Genomic DNA, 18,042 nt, shown 5'->3' on the forward strand with positions numbered 1-18,042 from the left:
CTAGTCTAGTAATCGCTTAAAATCGCTTCGTAAATAAGTCATTATTTCTCGTACAAAGTAAAGGATAAAAAATGGTTATTGTGGGTTATTCCTAAGAGATAAACATATATGGTATATGTACACGTACTTTTTTGTAGACCTTTTTAAGTTGTACAATACTGTAGTACATTGTTTTGATCTATCTTGTAGGATTCAGTCACCGTTTGCAATGTAAGCGCAAAAAATGTGTTTTTTTACGACCTCACATTAGAAACCTCAAAAATTGTAGCCTATGTGTTATTCTGATGTATAAGCTATATTGTGGTAAAGTTTCATTCAAATCCATTCAGTAGTTTTTACGTGAAAGAGTAACAAATATCCATGCATACAAACTTTCGCCTTTATAATATAAATAAATAATAACGATAACGATTTTGTCCTGTCATATATATATAGTCTGTTATATAATACACTAACGACCCGCCTTAACCGCATCAAAATCCGTTGCGTATCAAAGATCTGAGCATACATAGTGACAGACAGCGGTAAGCGACTTTGTTTTGTACTGTGTAACGATAACTATGTTTGTTTTCTTCAGGCGTCCGTTCACGTGCTCAGACACTCGACGGCGATATATCCAGGGTTCCAGTGTTCTGTACACGTTGGGAACGTACGACAGACCGCCATTATTGAGGTAACAACAATAACAACAACAACAGCCTGTAAACTCCTGGGTTAAGGCCTCCTCCCCCCCTTTGAGGAGGTTCGGAACATATTCCACCGCGCTGTTACAATCTGTGTTGGTGGAATACACGTGTGGTAGAATTTCTATGAAGTTAGACACATGCAGGTTCCTAACGGTGTTTTCCTTCACCGCTGAGCACGAGATGAATTATAAACACAAGCTAAGCACCACCCATCCAGTCATGTTTGATTGTTTGCAGTGTTCCGTGGAGTCTATCCATTGGTCTACCTCTAAAAAACTTTAAACTTGTGACCAGCTAACTTTTTAACAGATTTTTTCTTGTTTCTTTACTATATTGTCCATGTATTATGTACCTTCCTTTCGAATCACAAAACAATGTGTAACAAAAACAGTAACATTTTTTAACTAGCGACCCCCCCAATTTCGCACGGATGCAATGCTTAATTTAAATATATAACAGATTTTTTCATTGTTTCTTTACTATATTGTCCAAGTATTATACCCAAAAACCTTCCTCTGGAATCACTCTATCTACTAAAAGAAACTGCATTAAAATCCGTTACGTATTAAAGATCTAAGCATACATAGGGACAGACAGCGGCAAGTTGCCTTTGACGACCTCCGTGGTCGAGTGGTGTATACACCGGTTTTCATGGGTGCGCCACTCCCGAGGTTCGATTCTCGGCCGAGTCCATATAGATTATCATTCATTTTCTATGTTGTCTTCGGTCTTGGTGTTTGTGGTATCGTTACTTCTGATTTTCCACAACACAAGTGTTAACTACTTACATTGGGATCAGAGTAATGTAATAATAATAAAGATTTATTGGTCAAGTTGCACTACAACACAATAACAATCTTATTCACATATAAAAACAGTATAAAAAACAAAATAAATTAAAATTACACAAAAAAAAAACAAAATAATATTATAATAGAAAAAGGGAAAAAAAAAAATTGTGCTGCAGTACAACAATACCAAATGGAGATTCGCTCAGTAAAAGAAGAAGCATCAATGATGCTCCTAAACTGAATGTATGTGATGTTGTCCCATATTTATTTGTCCCATATTTGGTAGTATTTGATTATTGACGATTCAAAAACGCTTCATTGTGAAGTTTACTTGAATAAAATTGATTTGATTTGATTTGATTTGATTTCTGTGTTACTGTTCCAGGGCATTATGTCTCCAAACAGCGTGCTACGCGCGGGCGAGGCTGCGTCCGTACTGTTTCGCTTCGCTCGCTGCCCCGAGTACCTCGTCCGCGGCCGCCGACTGCTATTCACGGCCGGCCTTGGAACCAGGTCCGTATCTAGCGTGGTATCACATCGTGAAGACATCCTCCCCCCCTTAGGACGTTCAAGTATTACGTAACGCACTTTGGGGGGGGAGGTGTCTCGTAAAACCGCAAAACGTAAAACCCCCCCCCCCAAAGTGCGTTACGTAATACTTGAACGCTCTAAGGGGGGGAGGTCTTTCTTACAAAAAAAAATCTAAGTATACTTTATTCAAGTGGGCTTTTACAAGCACTTTTGAATCGTCATTTTACAATTAAGTGAAGCTACCACCGGTTTGGAAAGTAGATTCTACAGAGATGAACCGGCAAGAAACTCAGTAGTTACAATTTAAACAAGTTAAATACAATTATTTAAATTAATATATCCTGCCTGGAAGTCAACAGGTATTAACAACACAACACGTTAGTAATATTGCTTTTTTTAAATAAAATAGTGGGGAATCATACCTCCCAAATTGGCAACCCTTTTCATTTACGGTTTATGGGGAATCCCAATTCGTCTGGTTGTTATTTTTAACGCATGTGTTGTAGACTAGAAATATATTGTTTTATTTAGTATAGCTCTAGTTAATATATAAGATTATAATATACTTTAGATGTTTATTTTTTTCTTTGTTACAGAGCCATCGGCCGTGTCACCCAGACCTTCCCCTACATACCATGAATCCAGTACGAAGCTCCAATATAAAATTCGAGATCTCTCTAGAATATTCTAGATAAATTAAATATATTAATTATATATAAACGTTTTCTTGTCGTGTTAACTACATGTTTGGGTGGGGATAGTGTTCTTAATTTGAAAATTTATTTCGAGAAACTTCCATTCGTGGAATTAGTTGATTATATGACATCGGAATATCAACGTTTCTTATATTAATAGAAGCTTTCGTCCCCTATTTAACCCTTTTAGGTGATAAATCTATATTAATATTATAAATTTGAAAGTAACTCTGTCTGTCTGTCACAGTTTTATCTCTACAAACAGTCGTTGCCCGCCGCTACGCTGTTTGTCATGTATTAGGCAAACAAAGCCTCTGATATTCCTTTGTGTTCAAATTTAGCTTCATACCAAATTTCATTCAATTCGGTTTGGTAGTGAAAAGGCGACAGACAGACAAACAGAGTTACTTTCACATTTATAATATTAGTTTAGAAATATAGATTGCAGTGTATGTTTGTACTATTCACATTACAGTCTTTTACTAAATGCTTATGCATGTATACACTGCACACATACCAAAATAACTTTTGTTTTCAATTACCGACTGTCTGCTTATTTCGGCGAATCTCTGGAACGGCTTGACCGATTTTGACGTGACTTTCACTACGATAGCTTATGTAATAGGGAGTAACTTAGTCTATAACAATAACTTTTTTTTTTGTTTAATTCAAACGCACACAAGGGCGCGGATAAGGCTACTTAAGTAAATAAAATTTATAAAAAGCATCTGTTCTATTGAATAGAACATTTTGGAACTAATGATTTATTTGTACAACACAAAAAAACATACCAATTTTAGAATTATTTAATCTATGCTAATATATCAAATGTGAAAGTAACTTTGTCTGTCTGTCCAAACCAATGAACCCAAATTTGATGAAATTAGGTGTGAAGCAAACTTGGCTACGTTTTTTTCTAACACATGTAAACAAACCCTTAAAACGCGAGCAAATCCGCGAACAACGACTAATATTAAATATGTTTATGTAGCTTGTATACAAGCACAAGGTTTATAACATTAGAAACTAATCCCAGTTCGATCAGCCATATCTGCCAATCTATATACCTATTTAAATTAAAAAAATTATAAGAATTATATTTAAAAAAATATATATTCTAAAAAATGATTTTTTGTACTTATACCATTTCGCTTACCTACCTTTTCGTGGCGTTAGTGCGACATATGAACGTATATATCTTAAATTGTTAAAATGCTAACTTATTTAATTTTACTCTATGGGATTGTTTAATAGTCTCGAAAGAAAATTACACACAATTTATAAATCAAAATATACCTTATTCAAGTAGGCTTTTACAAGCACTTTTGAATCGTCATTTAACAACTATTCTAAGTGAAGCTACCACGGATTCAGAATGTAGATTCTACCGAGAATAACCGGCAAGAAACTCAGTGGTTACTCTTTTTTCATGTTATTTAAATACAATTATATATGTATGTAATTTATCCAGCTTGGAAGTCAACGAGTATTAATTCCACTCTTTTGTATCGTCTGTATAAAAATACATTATTCAATACAAGATATTGAATAATGTATTTTTTTACAAATGATTTTAATTTATGAAACGGCAAAGTTAAAAATGTCTGCGGAATTTAATTATACAAACTGATACCTTGCCCCAAGAAGGATTTAATGACTTTGCGGAGTAGGAGTCTTGGCGTTATAAGCTTATCCTTATTTTAAAGCACACACAATAACTAATATTGCTCATTATATCCCCAGAGGAGAAAAATTAAACAAACCTTTTTCTACATATTTCATTATTTTTTAATAACTGCAGTATTGTGTACTACAAACCGTTATTGTTTAAAATATATCTATTTATCAACTAACCCACTTAACTACATATAGCCTATTTCAATCGAAATAGGAATAAAGTTAAACAAGCCTTATATTAACGTATTTCAGGCGATTAATAATAACTCAGCTATATTTTGCACGGCAAACAATTCTTCATTAATGTATCTTTATTTATAATACAACACAATAACACTTAACTACTTATATACACTTTATTTTGCTAATATTACGATAAGGGCTTCATCGATGTAAAAAAAAATTACAAATCCATAGTGAATATCATAGACTAATCAAGCTCTCGACCAATGATAACGCTTCAATTCGCTGTCAGATGTTGTTTATTTCGCGTATCTTATTTATTTATTTTTACGTGAATTACGTCGTTCGCAGAAGGACTTAAAAAAACCGAAAATACTTTAAAAGTGAATTTATTTTAATTCAAAAACTTATTGATACTAATTTAATTAGACTACTTCATGTGTAACACAGAATGCCCTCAGAACCAATTATTATAAAATAATATTAATACTTTTCCTAATACTAAGAGACACAGAAATTATAAAGAAAGATCGGTGTGATGTTGTCTTAGATTTTCGCGATTATTACACATTGAAATAAAATTAGTTTTAACGGATTTAAATCGCGTATATTAATTATTTTTATTTTTATCATCCCGACGTTTCGAGCACTTTACAGCCTTTGTGGTCACGGGTAGACTGAGGTGACATTTATCTATTTGATGTACAAAAGAATTATTATTTACAACTATCGCCAACGATTTCTTAATTGTTATCTTGAGTAACGTTCCGGTTGCACGCAGAAGGCACTAACTGTCTTTATAGGTCTTGCAGTCTGTTGTATGATATTATATCTATTGTATGATAAAAATTAATTTACGCGATTTAAATCCGCTAAAACTAGTTTTATTTCAAGATCGGTGTGGTCCGTTGTTGGGCGGCGTGATGTTGCACAAGGGTTGCTGGTACCACCGTCATCGGTGGCCTCGGCGCACGCGATGCCCTAATGTACCTCCATAGGGTCGGATACATAACACGTGTGATGTATTGCTGTGGCACTACTGGCCTTTACAGCGTCACCGGACTTTCGGGCGAGAACTAATGTCCTCAGCCCTGAGGTTGAGCGCGGGGCTCGAATTTAAAGTTCGTCCTGAGGGTGTCTCCTATGAGATCTCACCTCGGCTCAGAACGAAGTCGGTGGGGTGTGATTCTAACACTGAATGATTTTACTGACGTCTCGGCCGCCTCCGTGACGATTATGTTTGGAAAAGACTATATATTAGTCATGATTCCGATACATCGAAACTAACACCGTCGGCACATCAGATGTCATCGATTTAATGATGACAGAAAGAGCTAGCGCGCTCCGGTGATTTTTGTCACGGTGACTCTAAAGTGTTTGTCATTGTCACGTCACGTTTACAAAGCGGAGTGCGCTCATTAATAGAGACAGTGACGAAACATTTTCGAAATCGAAGTGTCATTTGCCACTATTGATTTCGAAGAGACGGTGGTTCTCTGTGTACTCGTGAGACCCGACAGAAAAAGACTTTAATTTTCACGTGAATATTTGAATACTCTTTAAATTTATCATAAAGAGCTGGTCTCTTTTCCACTTCTTCTATTAGAACATCATTATCGGTATCGTCTTCACGAATGTTTACGTTTTGAATGGATGGTGACGCCATTTGCGCGCGCCAAACTCGGCAGTCAAAGTGCCGATAGCGCAAGACTGACGACGAGAGTGACAAATTTGTCGCTAGCGGACACAAATGTCACCCAATTGTCACGTCGTAACGTGCGCGCAACTCCATACATATTCACGGACTTGACAAGAGTGACGAAACAGTCACCGTGACAAAAATCACCGGTGCGCGCTAGCAGTAACCGTTTAAGTCCCAAGAATCTACAATCAATTCTTAAGATGGTATTTTTTTATTTAATTTAGTTTTTATGCAAACGCTCCTCTAAGCTAAGCCACGCTCATATATTAGAATCCAATTATAACTTGCTACTAAATGAATACAAGATAAAAACTATTTATTGTTAATAAAAATAATACTAACACATTTCGTAAAAAATAAGCTTGATTTTTTTAAATTACGCAAACGACACGACGCCATTTTTTTTTTTTTTTGGCGCGATTAATATTAACACTACCTCTAGTATTTTTCATTTAGTAATTAATCTTGTATAATAAATATCAACGATGTATTTAGTTCCTGTAAGCGGTTATTACTTGCGTTTAATTTAATTATACATATTTATGTATAAGTAACTACCGTTGATCGGAATATTTCATTATAGGTTCAATTAAAATGACATAACAATGACTTAAAAAGTCGTCAATTTATAAAAGCAATCTCTATTTCTTATCTGTGGTATCGGTAATAATAATTTTAAAATCAATTAAAGTTCTAACTTTAATAAAACTACTATTATAAAAGTAACTCTGTTTCGTAGTAAACAAGCTAGAACCTAAAGAAAGGACTTGGGCCTTTTTGTATCTAAACATCGACGCTACTTCCATTACATGCGGCAAAAACTTATATAAAATCTATGTCATATAATTGAGTTTCGTTTTTTTTTCAGTTTAAGGGGTAGGGGGCATTTATTTTATATGAAACTCAATACTTTACTTGACGATTGGAGTTGGAAATTTTAAAAAAGAGACTAAACCTTTCTTAAAGGCCAGCAACACATGTGCTAATCCTCTGGTGTTGCAAATGTCCATAGGCGGTGGTAATCATTTTCCATCAGGTGAGCATCCTGCCCGCTGGCCACCTATACCATATAAAAAAAGAATAGTGGATGCAAATTTATGTCTTTTAAATAAATACAGATCTTATTATTAAAACATGAAATATTCCAATCCGTGATTAGTTATGAATAAAAGTTATATTCCGTCTATTAACTTACTAAATATAAAGAAGTTAGATGAAAATTTTAAACTAAATTGTGATTATATTTTACATTTTTGTATATTTCTAGAAATATCGTTTGATCAATTTTAGAAAATTGAAAATGACAGTTCGTTATTATAAGCCGCCATTTTGATAATAAGAAATGGGCTCTGTGTAAGCTGACGTAAATCAAAAGATCAAACATAATATCTTAAATATCATTTCTGTGTTCAGAAAAGAAATCATAATTAGGCCGCCTAATATTTCTAATAAGTTTTGACAACAATTTGACGTGACGCCATTTTTGAAATTGTGACATTTTTAAGGGAACAAAATTATTTAAATAATTGGTTGTTTTGCTTTGCGTAAGTACAAACAATACTAAGGAAATTATTTATTGTATACTTATTAATTACGTAGGGCTGCCGTTGAGGATGCAGAATGAAACCGAACGAATTTAACTTATACGTTTATTTAAATAATTTAATTTAACAATTAATTATTTCTAATTTATAATATACGTGACAGTCTGTTCGATGTTAGAACAAAAAGTGAAGTTCTGTAGTCTGAATTACATATTTATATACGAAATCGGTAAATCACTGAATGGTCCCCACGGTATGGTGATTCTTGGTAGCGCTCGATGTTCGGGAGGTCTTGCGAAACAAAGCAGCGACGCTGGCAACAGGTGGTAGCTTCAAGGAATGCATGGTGTGATTATTTCTCACGGTATGGTAATTCTTGGTAGCGCTCGATGTTCGGGAGGTCTTGCGATTATTTCTTAACAACTCCCTCCGCAGGATCAGCAGCTATTTGGAGACTTTTGTCGAAAATAGTGCTGATAGAGACATAGGATCTCTGGGGCTGTCCTGGACTTCTTGTGTTCTGGTTGCCTCATTGTCCTTCTGGTTGGTATTTCTTAAATGCATACATTTGCGACGAATGAGGACGATGCTAATAGTGAGTACTGATGCACCGATGAGTAGGTAGACAGGTATAGTCGTGTGATAGAGCGTGTCTAAGTTCGACAATTCCAAAGTCACTGGTTCTTGAGAGGCAATCCTGGTATTGGTTGAATGTAAGTGAGTCAAATCTATACTGTTCAATTTCAAGATGTTCTTCGCTGTCGCTTTGTATGGATCTTCATTACTATATTCTATATTCAACATTTTCAAAACTTGTCCTTTTACTTGATCATGGTGGTTAGTGATGGTGAAGATGGACGTTTGTAGAGCACACCCTTTAGGTATTTCAGCTAGATAGCTTCCGAGAAGGTTTTTGTATTGATCTTGAGAACAGGTTAAATGAACTTTCGTTAAGTTGGGAAAGCTCAGAACATAGTGACGATCATCCAATTGTTCCATGGCTTGAGAAGATAAGATTACTGGAGTAACCCGACAGGTTTCATGGATATGTTGCTGGAGTATAAGATGTTGAATGCAGCTCGTTTGCTCTCCATAGTGTCGGTTTAAGTTGTCCTCGCAAAGATGACCGTGACTGTACTTCGGACATTCTGTCTCTATATACAGTAGATCTTTCTCGTGAATTGCTACGTATGGATAGGTAGGGATTATAATTTTATCATTACTATTAGGGGCTAAGGACAATTTGTAAAGGATGTAGTTATTGGGATTCATGATTGGAAACTTAATTACCAAGATTATATCATTATCTTTATAATAATATCCTAATCTTAATAGATCTAAATATTCCCTAAAATTAATATCTAGCACTACATTTGAATTGTATAAACCTTTTAGTTTATTTAACATAACTATATAAGTGTCGTAATCGAGAACGGAATAATGGATGCTTTTAGCTCTTATGAATGCCAATAGATTCTGTAGTTTTGACAACTCTTGTGACAAATTGTCTATGTCATCACCTAGTATTGTAAGTAGCTGGGCTAAATGAAAATACTTAATTGCATCTTCTTCTTTCCTAACATCATTATCTAGGATGGTTTTAATAATGTTCTCTATTTTCCTCTGGTTTTCTACTATCCTATCTGTAACATTTGAACTCTGAGATGCCCACTGCTTGCTTAAACTTATTTGATGATTTATTTCAATGGCTAAGTTATTTTCGTTCTTTTGTAGAATAGCAATGGCATTTTCGTACTTTAGTGCGTCCGTATAATCTAAATTTCCGGAGATACTTTTGATTATGGAACCAAGACCGTTAACGAGGCCTCTTTTTGAACGTTTTCCTTGAAAGGTTAACAGTTGCTCTGACATGTCATTTAATTTCGTTGCAAGAAATTTGATATGCGGGGCGTAAAGTAACGAAGTTTTATTATTTAAGTCAGGTGCTAGGTTGCTTAACTTCTCTCGAACGGATTCTAACCTATTTCGCACATTATTTAAATTTATAATTTGAACAAAAGAATGGAAATGGGAAATTATTCTAGTAGGTCCTAGGTTGAAGGGGAGAATACCCGGTCCATTTTTTAAGCTTTCAAGTGTTATCACGTCTGCTTGTCCCAGCTTCAGGATCTGAGCCAGCATTAACGCGAGTAGTGTTTTCTGTATCCTGTAACAAACGAGCACTATTAGGTACCCGTTTCAGGCGCGACTTGGGTACGGGTCCTCTCTTTCTCTTTGTATAAATATGTATAGGTAAATCTGTTACAACCGTATCGTTCGTATAGCGGGCAGCTAATTTCTGTCTATTAGCTAGGGGATTTCTGACATAGATTCGTTGATCAGGTGCATATGTTTGCTCAGGCTCGCGATTTCTATTAATGTTCTCGGTTATTTCAGTACGACGCTGAAGGGCGGTTTCATTAATGATTTCGTATACCTTTAACATTCGCTTACGGTGATCTAGTATATATTCCTGCAATAGGTGCTCTGTTATATTCATGTCTAAAGGATCTCGCGGATCTAAATGACCAGTAATTATTTCTATTGGGCGACATTTCGTGAAAGAATGGATTGAACTATTATATGCCATTACAGCGTACGTCATAAGGTTGGTAACGGATTCATTGCGGTGTTCTAATTTTAAGATACGCAAGTGTTCGAGTAGGGTATTATGAAAGCGTTCTATCATTCCATTTTCATTGGGTGTATTGGGGCATATTCTATGATGTTCAATTTTGTGTAATTTAATGAATTCAGAAAATAGTTGATTTGTAAATTCAGGGCCATTATCCGTAATGTATTTAAGAGCCATACCATGATGGGAAGAGAACTTTAATAAAGCCTGAACTACACTAACGGCTGTAGCATCTCTCAAAGAATATGCTTGTGCATATTTCGAGAATGCATCGATAATTGTTAGGTACTTGTTACTATCTACGCTGAATAAATCCAAGTGTACAACTTCCATAGGCTTGGTAGGTGGTGGTACAATTTCATATCTAGGTCTTACAGGATTTCGGTCATATTTTGCCTGACCGCAAATAAGACACTCATTAATGAATTTTGTCACTTGGTTTTTCATTTTTGGCCAGAAATAACGTTTAGACAGAGCTAAACAACATTCATTAATGCCTCTATGGTTCGTCTTGCCTTCATGATAGTTCTTAATAATTTCTTGTTGCTTTAGGTAATCCTTAACGTTTTCAACTTCTAATTTGGAAAGAACTAGGTTCATTGCGGAATTTTTGAAATACTTTTGTATAACCGGTATAATTTTGTACATTTCAAGCGGGGGATTAATTAAGATTCCTGTTTTTATACGTGGTGTAACGTATTCTTTTATGGCATCTATTACATCTTGTTCTAGGTTTGATTTGGAGATTTGTATGCAAGTTTTTGTGTAAGTTTCAAAAGGGTGAGTTATGTGAGGTCTACTTTTAATATCGCCAACAACGTTAAATACGATTTGTCTGCTAAATTTGTTAAGGGGATCATCAGTAATAGGGACTTCTAGTATAGGGCTTTCTGCATCGCTATGAATACTGTCGGTTCTTGAGTCGATACTTCTGGTTCTTTCTGAATCAGATTTGTCTGAGATGTTAACGACAATAGAACTAGACTCTTCATTATGGATTTCTATTCGTGATAGGGCGTCGGCGTTGGAATTAATTTTCCCTGGTTTATAAATGACTGTGTAATCATATTCACTTAGGCGTAGTCTCCAACGTGTTAAGCGCGAATTGGGCTCTTTCATGTTCATTACCCATTGCAAAGGCCGATGGTCTGTCATAATTTTAAACTTCCTACCAAAAAGATAGGGTCGAAAGTATTTCGTTGCCCACACAATGGCGAGTAATTCCTTTTCTATCGTACTGTAGTTTATTTCGCTTGAATTAAGCGTTCTCGATGCGTATGCTATTGGTTTATCTGATCCAATGGGGCCTTGAGAAAGAACGGCTCCAATTGCTAAATTCGAAGCATCTGTTGTGAGTATAAATTCCTTTGAAAAGTCCGGATATTGAAGGATCGGATCATTGACAAGTAGAGTTTTACACTTTTCAAAGCATTGGATATAATTCTGATCTTGGACAATTTTGGAACCTTTCTTCAAGCATTGGGTCAGAGGCTTGGTTATTTTAGCAAAGTCTGGTATGAATTTTCTATAATAACCAAGTAATCCTAAAAAGCGTTTTATTTCTGTACGGGTATTAGGTAAGGGGTAATTCTTAATTGCCGATATTTTGTCAGGGTTAGGTTTTATACCATCCTTGCTAATAACATGCCCAAGGTACGCCGTTTCTAGTTTTAGGAATTCTGATTTGTCCATCTGTATTTTAAAATTTGACTCACGTAATTTCTTAAATACTTTTTCTAGGTTAATTATGTGCTCCTGAAGGGATGTACTAAATACTATTATATCATCTAGGTATACTAGGCAAATAGTATTCTGTAGCTCTCTCAACACATTGTCCATGACTCTCTGAAAAGTGGATGGACTATTTTTAAGGCCCATAGGCATGCGTAAGAATTCAAAATGGCCGTGTTCAACATTAAAAGCTGTTTTAGGTATATCTTGGGGGTTCATTTCTACTTGATAGAAGCCACTAGCAAGGTCTAAGGTTGTGAAATATTGGCAATTACCTAATTTATCTAATACGTCGGCTATATTAGGAATGGGATACTTGTCGTCTACGGTCTTTTCATTGAGTTTTCGGAAATCAACTACTATACGCCATTTAGCTTTCCCTGACGCGTCTGCTTTCTTAGCTACAACCCAAATTGGGGAGCTCCATGCTGAATTCGAAGGCCTAATGATTCCCTGTTCTAGCATCTTACCTATCTGTTCTTGTACTTCCTGTCTGTGGACATAGGGATACCGATAACTTTTTGTGTAAACCGGAACCTCATCAGTTGTTTTAATCGAGTGCTTTATTTTGTTGGTGAAAGTTAAAGGCTCTCCTTCTAAGTAGAAAACATCGGCATACTGCGCACAAAGCAGCTCTAAGTTCGTACGTTCTTCGATATTTAAGTGATCAGTGCGTAGACGCGAAATTACTTCTTTTATGCGATCTTGCTGTTTATTGGCAGGTGTACACTGTACGTTATACATTTCTGCAGAGATTGCTCGGTCCATAGAGAATATGACGTCGCTTCGACTTGGATTGGTTACTTCAACTATTCCCCTGTTATTCGAAACGGTAGTTAAGCATTCGCCTATAATACAATTTGAAACGGTTTGTTCTTCTATAAATGCATGTCCGTCATGAATATTTATCGGAATCCTAAGTAATTTCGAAGTATTCGCTGGTATAATGTCCTCATACAAATTCGCGTTGCGGGAATCATATACCTTAATCGGATTTGAAGCGGTTTTAGTTTTTAGCAATTTGTTCTTATAATCTATTACAGCCTCCCACTTATCTAATAGGTCTGTACCAATAAGCCCATCGAAATAATCATGGAACTTATAAATGTAAAATGTCGTATTATCCGAATCATTAAATTCTTTAAAGCTAGGTAACGTAATTGAATAGTAATTTCTAGAGGTGGCGTGAATATTCTTAACTTCAAAAGGATCGTAATTTACTGGTAAGTTACTATAGTATCTTTCCACTACCTCGGGACACAGAAAAGATTGATTTGCTCCTGTATCTATTAATAGTTTCATAGGAGGTGATGCGATTTGAATGTACGGAAGCTGACGTTGGGTTTGAAGATTAATTTCTATTTTAAGGTGTCGGACTTCCGGTCCTTCGAAAAATCCTGCTCGTTTGTTTTAACGCTATCGGCTTCCACTTGGGGTGTTTCTGTACAATTTTCTAAAGGTTCCTGTACGGAATATTCATAGGGTTGCTGGTATTCTACGTACTCGCTAATATCGTAATAAGGATCGTAATAATCGGCATATTCATCGTATATAGAATTGTCAATGAAACTATTGTAATTTACTTCTTTAGATTTAAAGTAGTTCGTAGGGGGTGGGTTCCCGGATTTTGCCCAGTTATGTCCTGTAATTGTTGGTTGTGTAGGCGGCAATGGTCTTGTAACATAATGGCTTACTCCACTCATAGGACGTGGTTGGTTAACAGCTTGGTGGTTAAGACGTGAACCTATTTGAAAGTTATTTTGTTGAGGGTTATAATTTGGCGGTGACGATCTAAAAATTTGTTGCGTATGTGTTGGACCGAATTGGCGGGGTTGATACCGATTCTGTCTCCATTGCGGTGTAGATGGTGGAACGAAATGAGGGCGTGAAGGGCCAGGTATATTAAAGTTAAAAGGTTTAGGCGTGGGCATTGAAAACTGTTGGTTAGGCATTTTATAGGCACTTACAAAATGATTTGGTACGGACATAGAATTTATAGATTTTTTGTCAGGTAATTTTTGGTTCCGATTTTGTAGGTACATAGTATTCATCTCCTCGTGTACGAATTCTAATGCCTTTTCGATGGTCTCAGGGCGCATGCAACGTATGCGCGATCCTAAGGGATCGTTCAAACCTCGCAAATACGCTTGAAGCGTTAATTTACGATAAAGATCTCGTTTAGCATTAATGGTGGTCTCAAGGGTATCATGCAGGCTTACATAGGTCATTATAGTACTGTATAGATTCTGGCAACGCTCATAATACTCCTGCGCGGTGCTAGAACCTTGCGATAAAATAGCTAAATCGTTATATAGAGCGGTTTCATCTCGTTGGTCCGCGAAGTTGTTCACTAAAGCAGTTCGAATGCCTTGCCAGTCGGATGGAATCCCATTAGAATTAATTAAGCGAGCAGCAGAGCCTGTTACTTTGTTAAGAATTCCGTTGAGAAGAGCACACCTACTTAATTCACTACTACTATCACTACAAAACTGTCCTACCAATTGATCACATAATTTTAAAAATCTAGTAAGTACATTTGGGTTCCCGTCGAACTCGGGTACCAACCTTAAGGCTTTATAAATGGTGTCTAACTCAGACATTTCCGTTTGTTCTTCTATACTACTTAAACTAATATCTCTTCTATTATCTACGAAAGTTTGCCTACTACTAATAACTATCCTAGGTTCCTTCGATTTTCTTAAATGAAAAATCTTGGCAAATTTTATTAACACACAGGTTAGTTAGGCTAGGATTGAGCAACCACTAAAAAGAATCTAGTGTACTCACATGAACATGTTTCGGTCTCTCTGCGTTATCGATGTCTGGATACCTCTCGTGCAGCACTACTCGTAGATTCGGATGCTACGGATGCAGCAGCTAGACAAGCTACGGCGGGGCTTCACGCGATTACGGAAATCTTCTACGCGAAACGTTCCGCGAGCATCCTACCGACTGCGCCAATTACGTAGGGCTGCCGTTGAGGATGCAGAATGAAACCGAACGAATTTAACTTATACGTTTATTTAAATAATTTAATTTAACAATTAATTATTTCTAATTTATAATATACGTGACAGTCTGTTCGATGTTAGAACAAAAAGTGAAGTTCTGTAGTCTGAATTACATATTTATATACGAAATCGGTAAATCACTGAATGGTCCCCACGGTATGGTGATTCTTGGTAGCGCTCGATGTTCGGGAGGTCTTGCGAAACAAAGCAGCGACGCTGGCAACAGGTGGTAGCTTCAAGGAATGCATGGTGTGATTATTTCTCACGGTATGGTAATTCTTGGTAGCGCTCGATGTTCGGGAGGTCTTGCGATTATTTCTTAACATATTAGATAAAAGAATACCTATAAAATAAGTCCTACTAAGAAAATATATAATTTGTAAATTATTTTTTTCTATAGTTATTGAATACCAAGAAATTTGTGTTTTATTCGAATTAACTTAAAGCTCATTTTAGCTTTACCCTTGTCATATTCGAAATTTAAAAAAAAACACTTCTAACTCTGCATGCAATAATAGTCCGTATTAAGTACATGTTTTATTAGATCAATTATGCGTCTCAAATTATCAAAATAATCGTATTAATTTAAAAGTCGAATGGTCAGCGAATGAACCTATTTATATAATCTGTGGAAGTTCGCTTGAATTATTTAAATTTGAGATGTGAGTAAACTACTAAATAGTGAGAAAAACAAACGATGTATTTGGAATAAATGTTTTTTTAATTGTTATTGAAAATGTAAGTTTTAAATTTTGCTTGTAACTAAAGTGTGTGATTTGGAGTTTAAATAAATTAAATCAATGTATTTTACTAACTAAGAAAAATGCTGTGTATTCAAGATTTAAAAAAAAGTATTAATCTGTATAAATTATTTCTTTCGATTTTAAAGAAAAAAAAACAAACTTTTTTAAGCGCATTATTAGATAATAATAAAAAACAATGACAGTACATATTCTTGGTGTTTTATTGAATTCCTTTATTACTTAAGCTGACGCACCGACTGTACCAAGAATACATATAATAAAATTAGAATGTCTATTTTTATATTTAAAATTACAATTTTGTCTGTCTGTCTGTTTGTTCCGGCTAATCTTTCAGTGCTTTTTGTAAGTCCTTTTGGATAGCTCCCACCCACACACAGTACTTGTATTGTTGTGTTCCAGTTTGAAGGGTCAGTAAGCCAGTGCGACTACAGGCACAAGGGACATAACATCTTAGCTCCCAAGGTAGGTGACGCATTGGCGATATAAGGAATGGTTAATACAACAACAACAACAGCCTGTAAATTCCCACTGCTGGGATAAATTCCTCCTCTTCCTTTAAGAAGAAGGTTTGGAACATATTCCTCCACGCTGTTTCAATGCGGGTTAGTGGAATACGCATGTGGCAGAACTTCAATGAAATTTGTCACATGCAGGTTTCCTCACGATGTTTTCCTTCACCGCTGAGCACGAGATGAATTATAAAGACAAATTAAGCACATGAATCAGCGGTATTTGCCTGGGTTTGAACCTGCAATCATCGGTTAAGATGCACGCGGTCTAACCACCAGGTCATCTGGACTGGTTAATAATTCTTAACTTAATGTAATAATTGTTTATGAGCCTTGGTGACCACTACGTATATTAAATGCTTAAAACAAAATACATAAACAGTATCACATTAAAATATGCTTTTGTGTATCATTACAGTGTGACTCTGACTAACCGAGGTACGAATGGTACAACACATTAAAAAGCTGTATTGAGTAGGTTGTGTGAAAGGAAAGAATGTCCTGGTGCGTCAGTTACTGGAGGATCCCAGTATATATTCTTGGCCCATATATCTTCCTCATTTAAATATAAATGACTTGCCATATATTTGTGTGTTTTATAGTGTATTTGAGGTATTTCTACAATAAAATCCTATAATCGTCTACATGGAGGTGTAGCAATCGACATTTGTACGATTTCTGTTCTGCACATACATTTTTTTATGGTATAAGTTGGCGGACGAGCATATGTGCCACCCATAGACAATGACGCTGCAAGAAATATTAACTATTCCTTACATCGTCAATGTGCCACCAACCTTGGGGAACTAAGATGTTATGTCCCTTGTGCCTTTAGTTACACTGGCTCACTCACCCTTCAAACCGGAACACAACAATACTGAGTACTGTTATTTGGTGGTAGAATAACCGGTAAGTGGGTGGTACCTACCCAGACGGGCTTGCACAAAGCCCTACCACCAAGTATATAATTATAACTTAAGCCGAGAAGATTCAGTGAGACATCAATTTAAAAAGTAAAATCATTACTGTTACCTGTCAATTTATATTTGATCGTGTTGTATACAAATAGATTAAAGATGTAATCTGTAATTATGACGTGCGTACTGATAACAACAGGAATAAGCATGTATAAACTTGTAACTATTATTACCAGATTAGACAGGATTAATAACTCTTTTATGGTAACAACGTATACTATAAAAGATTTGACAACAGATTTCTAGAAAAATGATTATAATAAATATAAATAATATATATATATATGAGACAACATCACATACATTACTCAGATCCCAAAGTAAGTCGCTAAAGCACTTGTTATGGAAACTCAGAAGTAACGTCGGTACCATAAACAACCAAACCCAAGACAACATAGAAACCTAATAATAATCTACATTGACTCGGCCGGGAATCGAACCCGGGACCTCGGAGTGGCGTACCCATTGAAAATCGGTGTACACACCACTCGACCACGGAGGTCGTCAGAAATGATGGATTTAGTTTGAGAAAAAAGCTTCATAAATTTTGCCAGACTCGGTAAAATCTTCAACATGTATGTAACATTTAATTTTTCTGTTAATTGA

The 18,042-nt window shown here is 35.8% G+C and overlaps 1 protein-coding gene across 1 annotated transcript in view; it reads left to right on the forward strand.

The window, feature by feature from the left end:
- The window catches only part of LOC124542174 (GTP-binding protein 2-like), a 29,658-nt gene extending 26,769 nt beyond the window's left edge, over nucleotides 1–2,889 (forward strand). The window contains exons 16-18 of the mRNA XM_047120110.1: nucleotides 578–673; nucleotides 1,863–1,990; nucleotides 2,605–2,889. Coding sequence (XP_046976066.1) covers nucleotides 578–673; nucleotides 1,863–1,990; nucleotides 2,605–2,647 — 267 coding nt within the window. The 3' untranslated portion in view covers nucleotides 2,648–2,889. The remainder of the gene's footprint in view (nucleotides 1–577; nucleotides 674–1,862; nucleotides 1,991–2,604) is intronic.
- The last annotated feature ends 15,153 nt before the right edge of the window (nucleotides 2,890–18,042 follow it).

The sequence above is a fragment of the Vanessa cardui genome, chromosome 30 (genome assembly GCF_905220365.1).
Source record: "Vanessa cardui chromosome 30, ilVanCard2.1, whole genome shotgun sequence".
Classification (NCBI taxonomy): domain Eukaryota; kingdom Metazoa; phylum Arthropoda; class Insecta; order Lepidoptera; family Nymphalidae; genus Vanessa; species Vanessa cardui.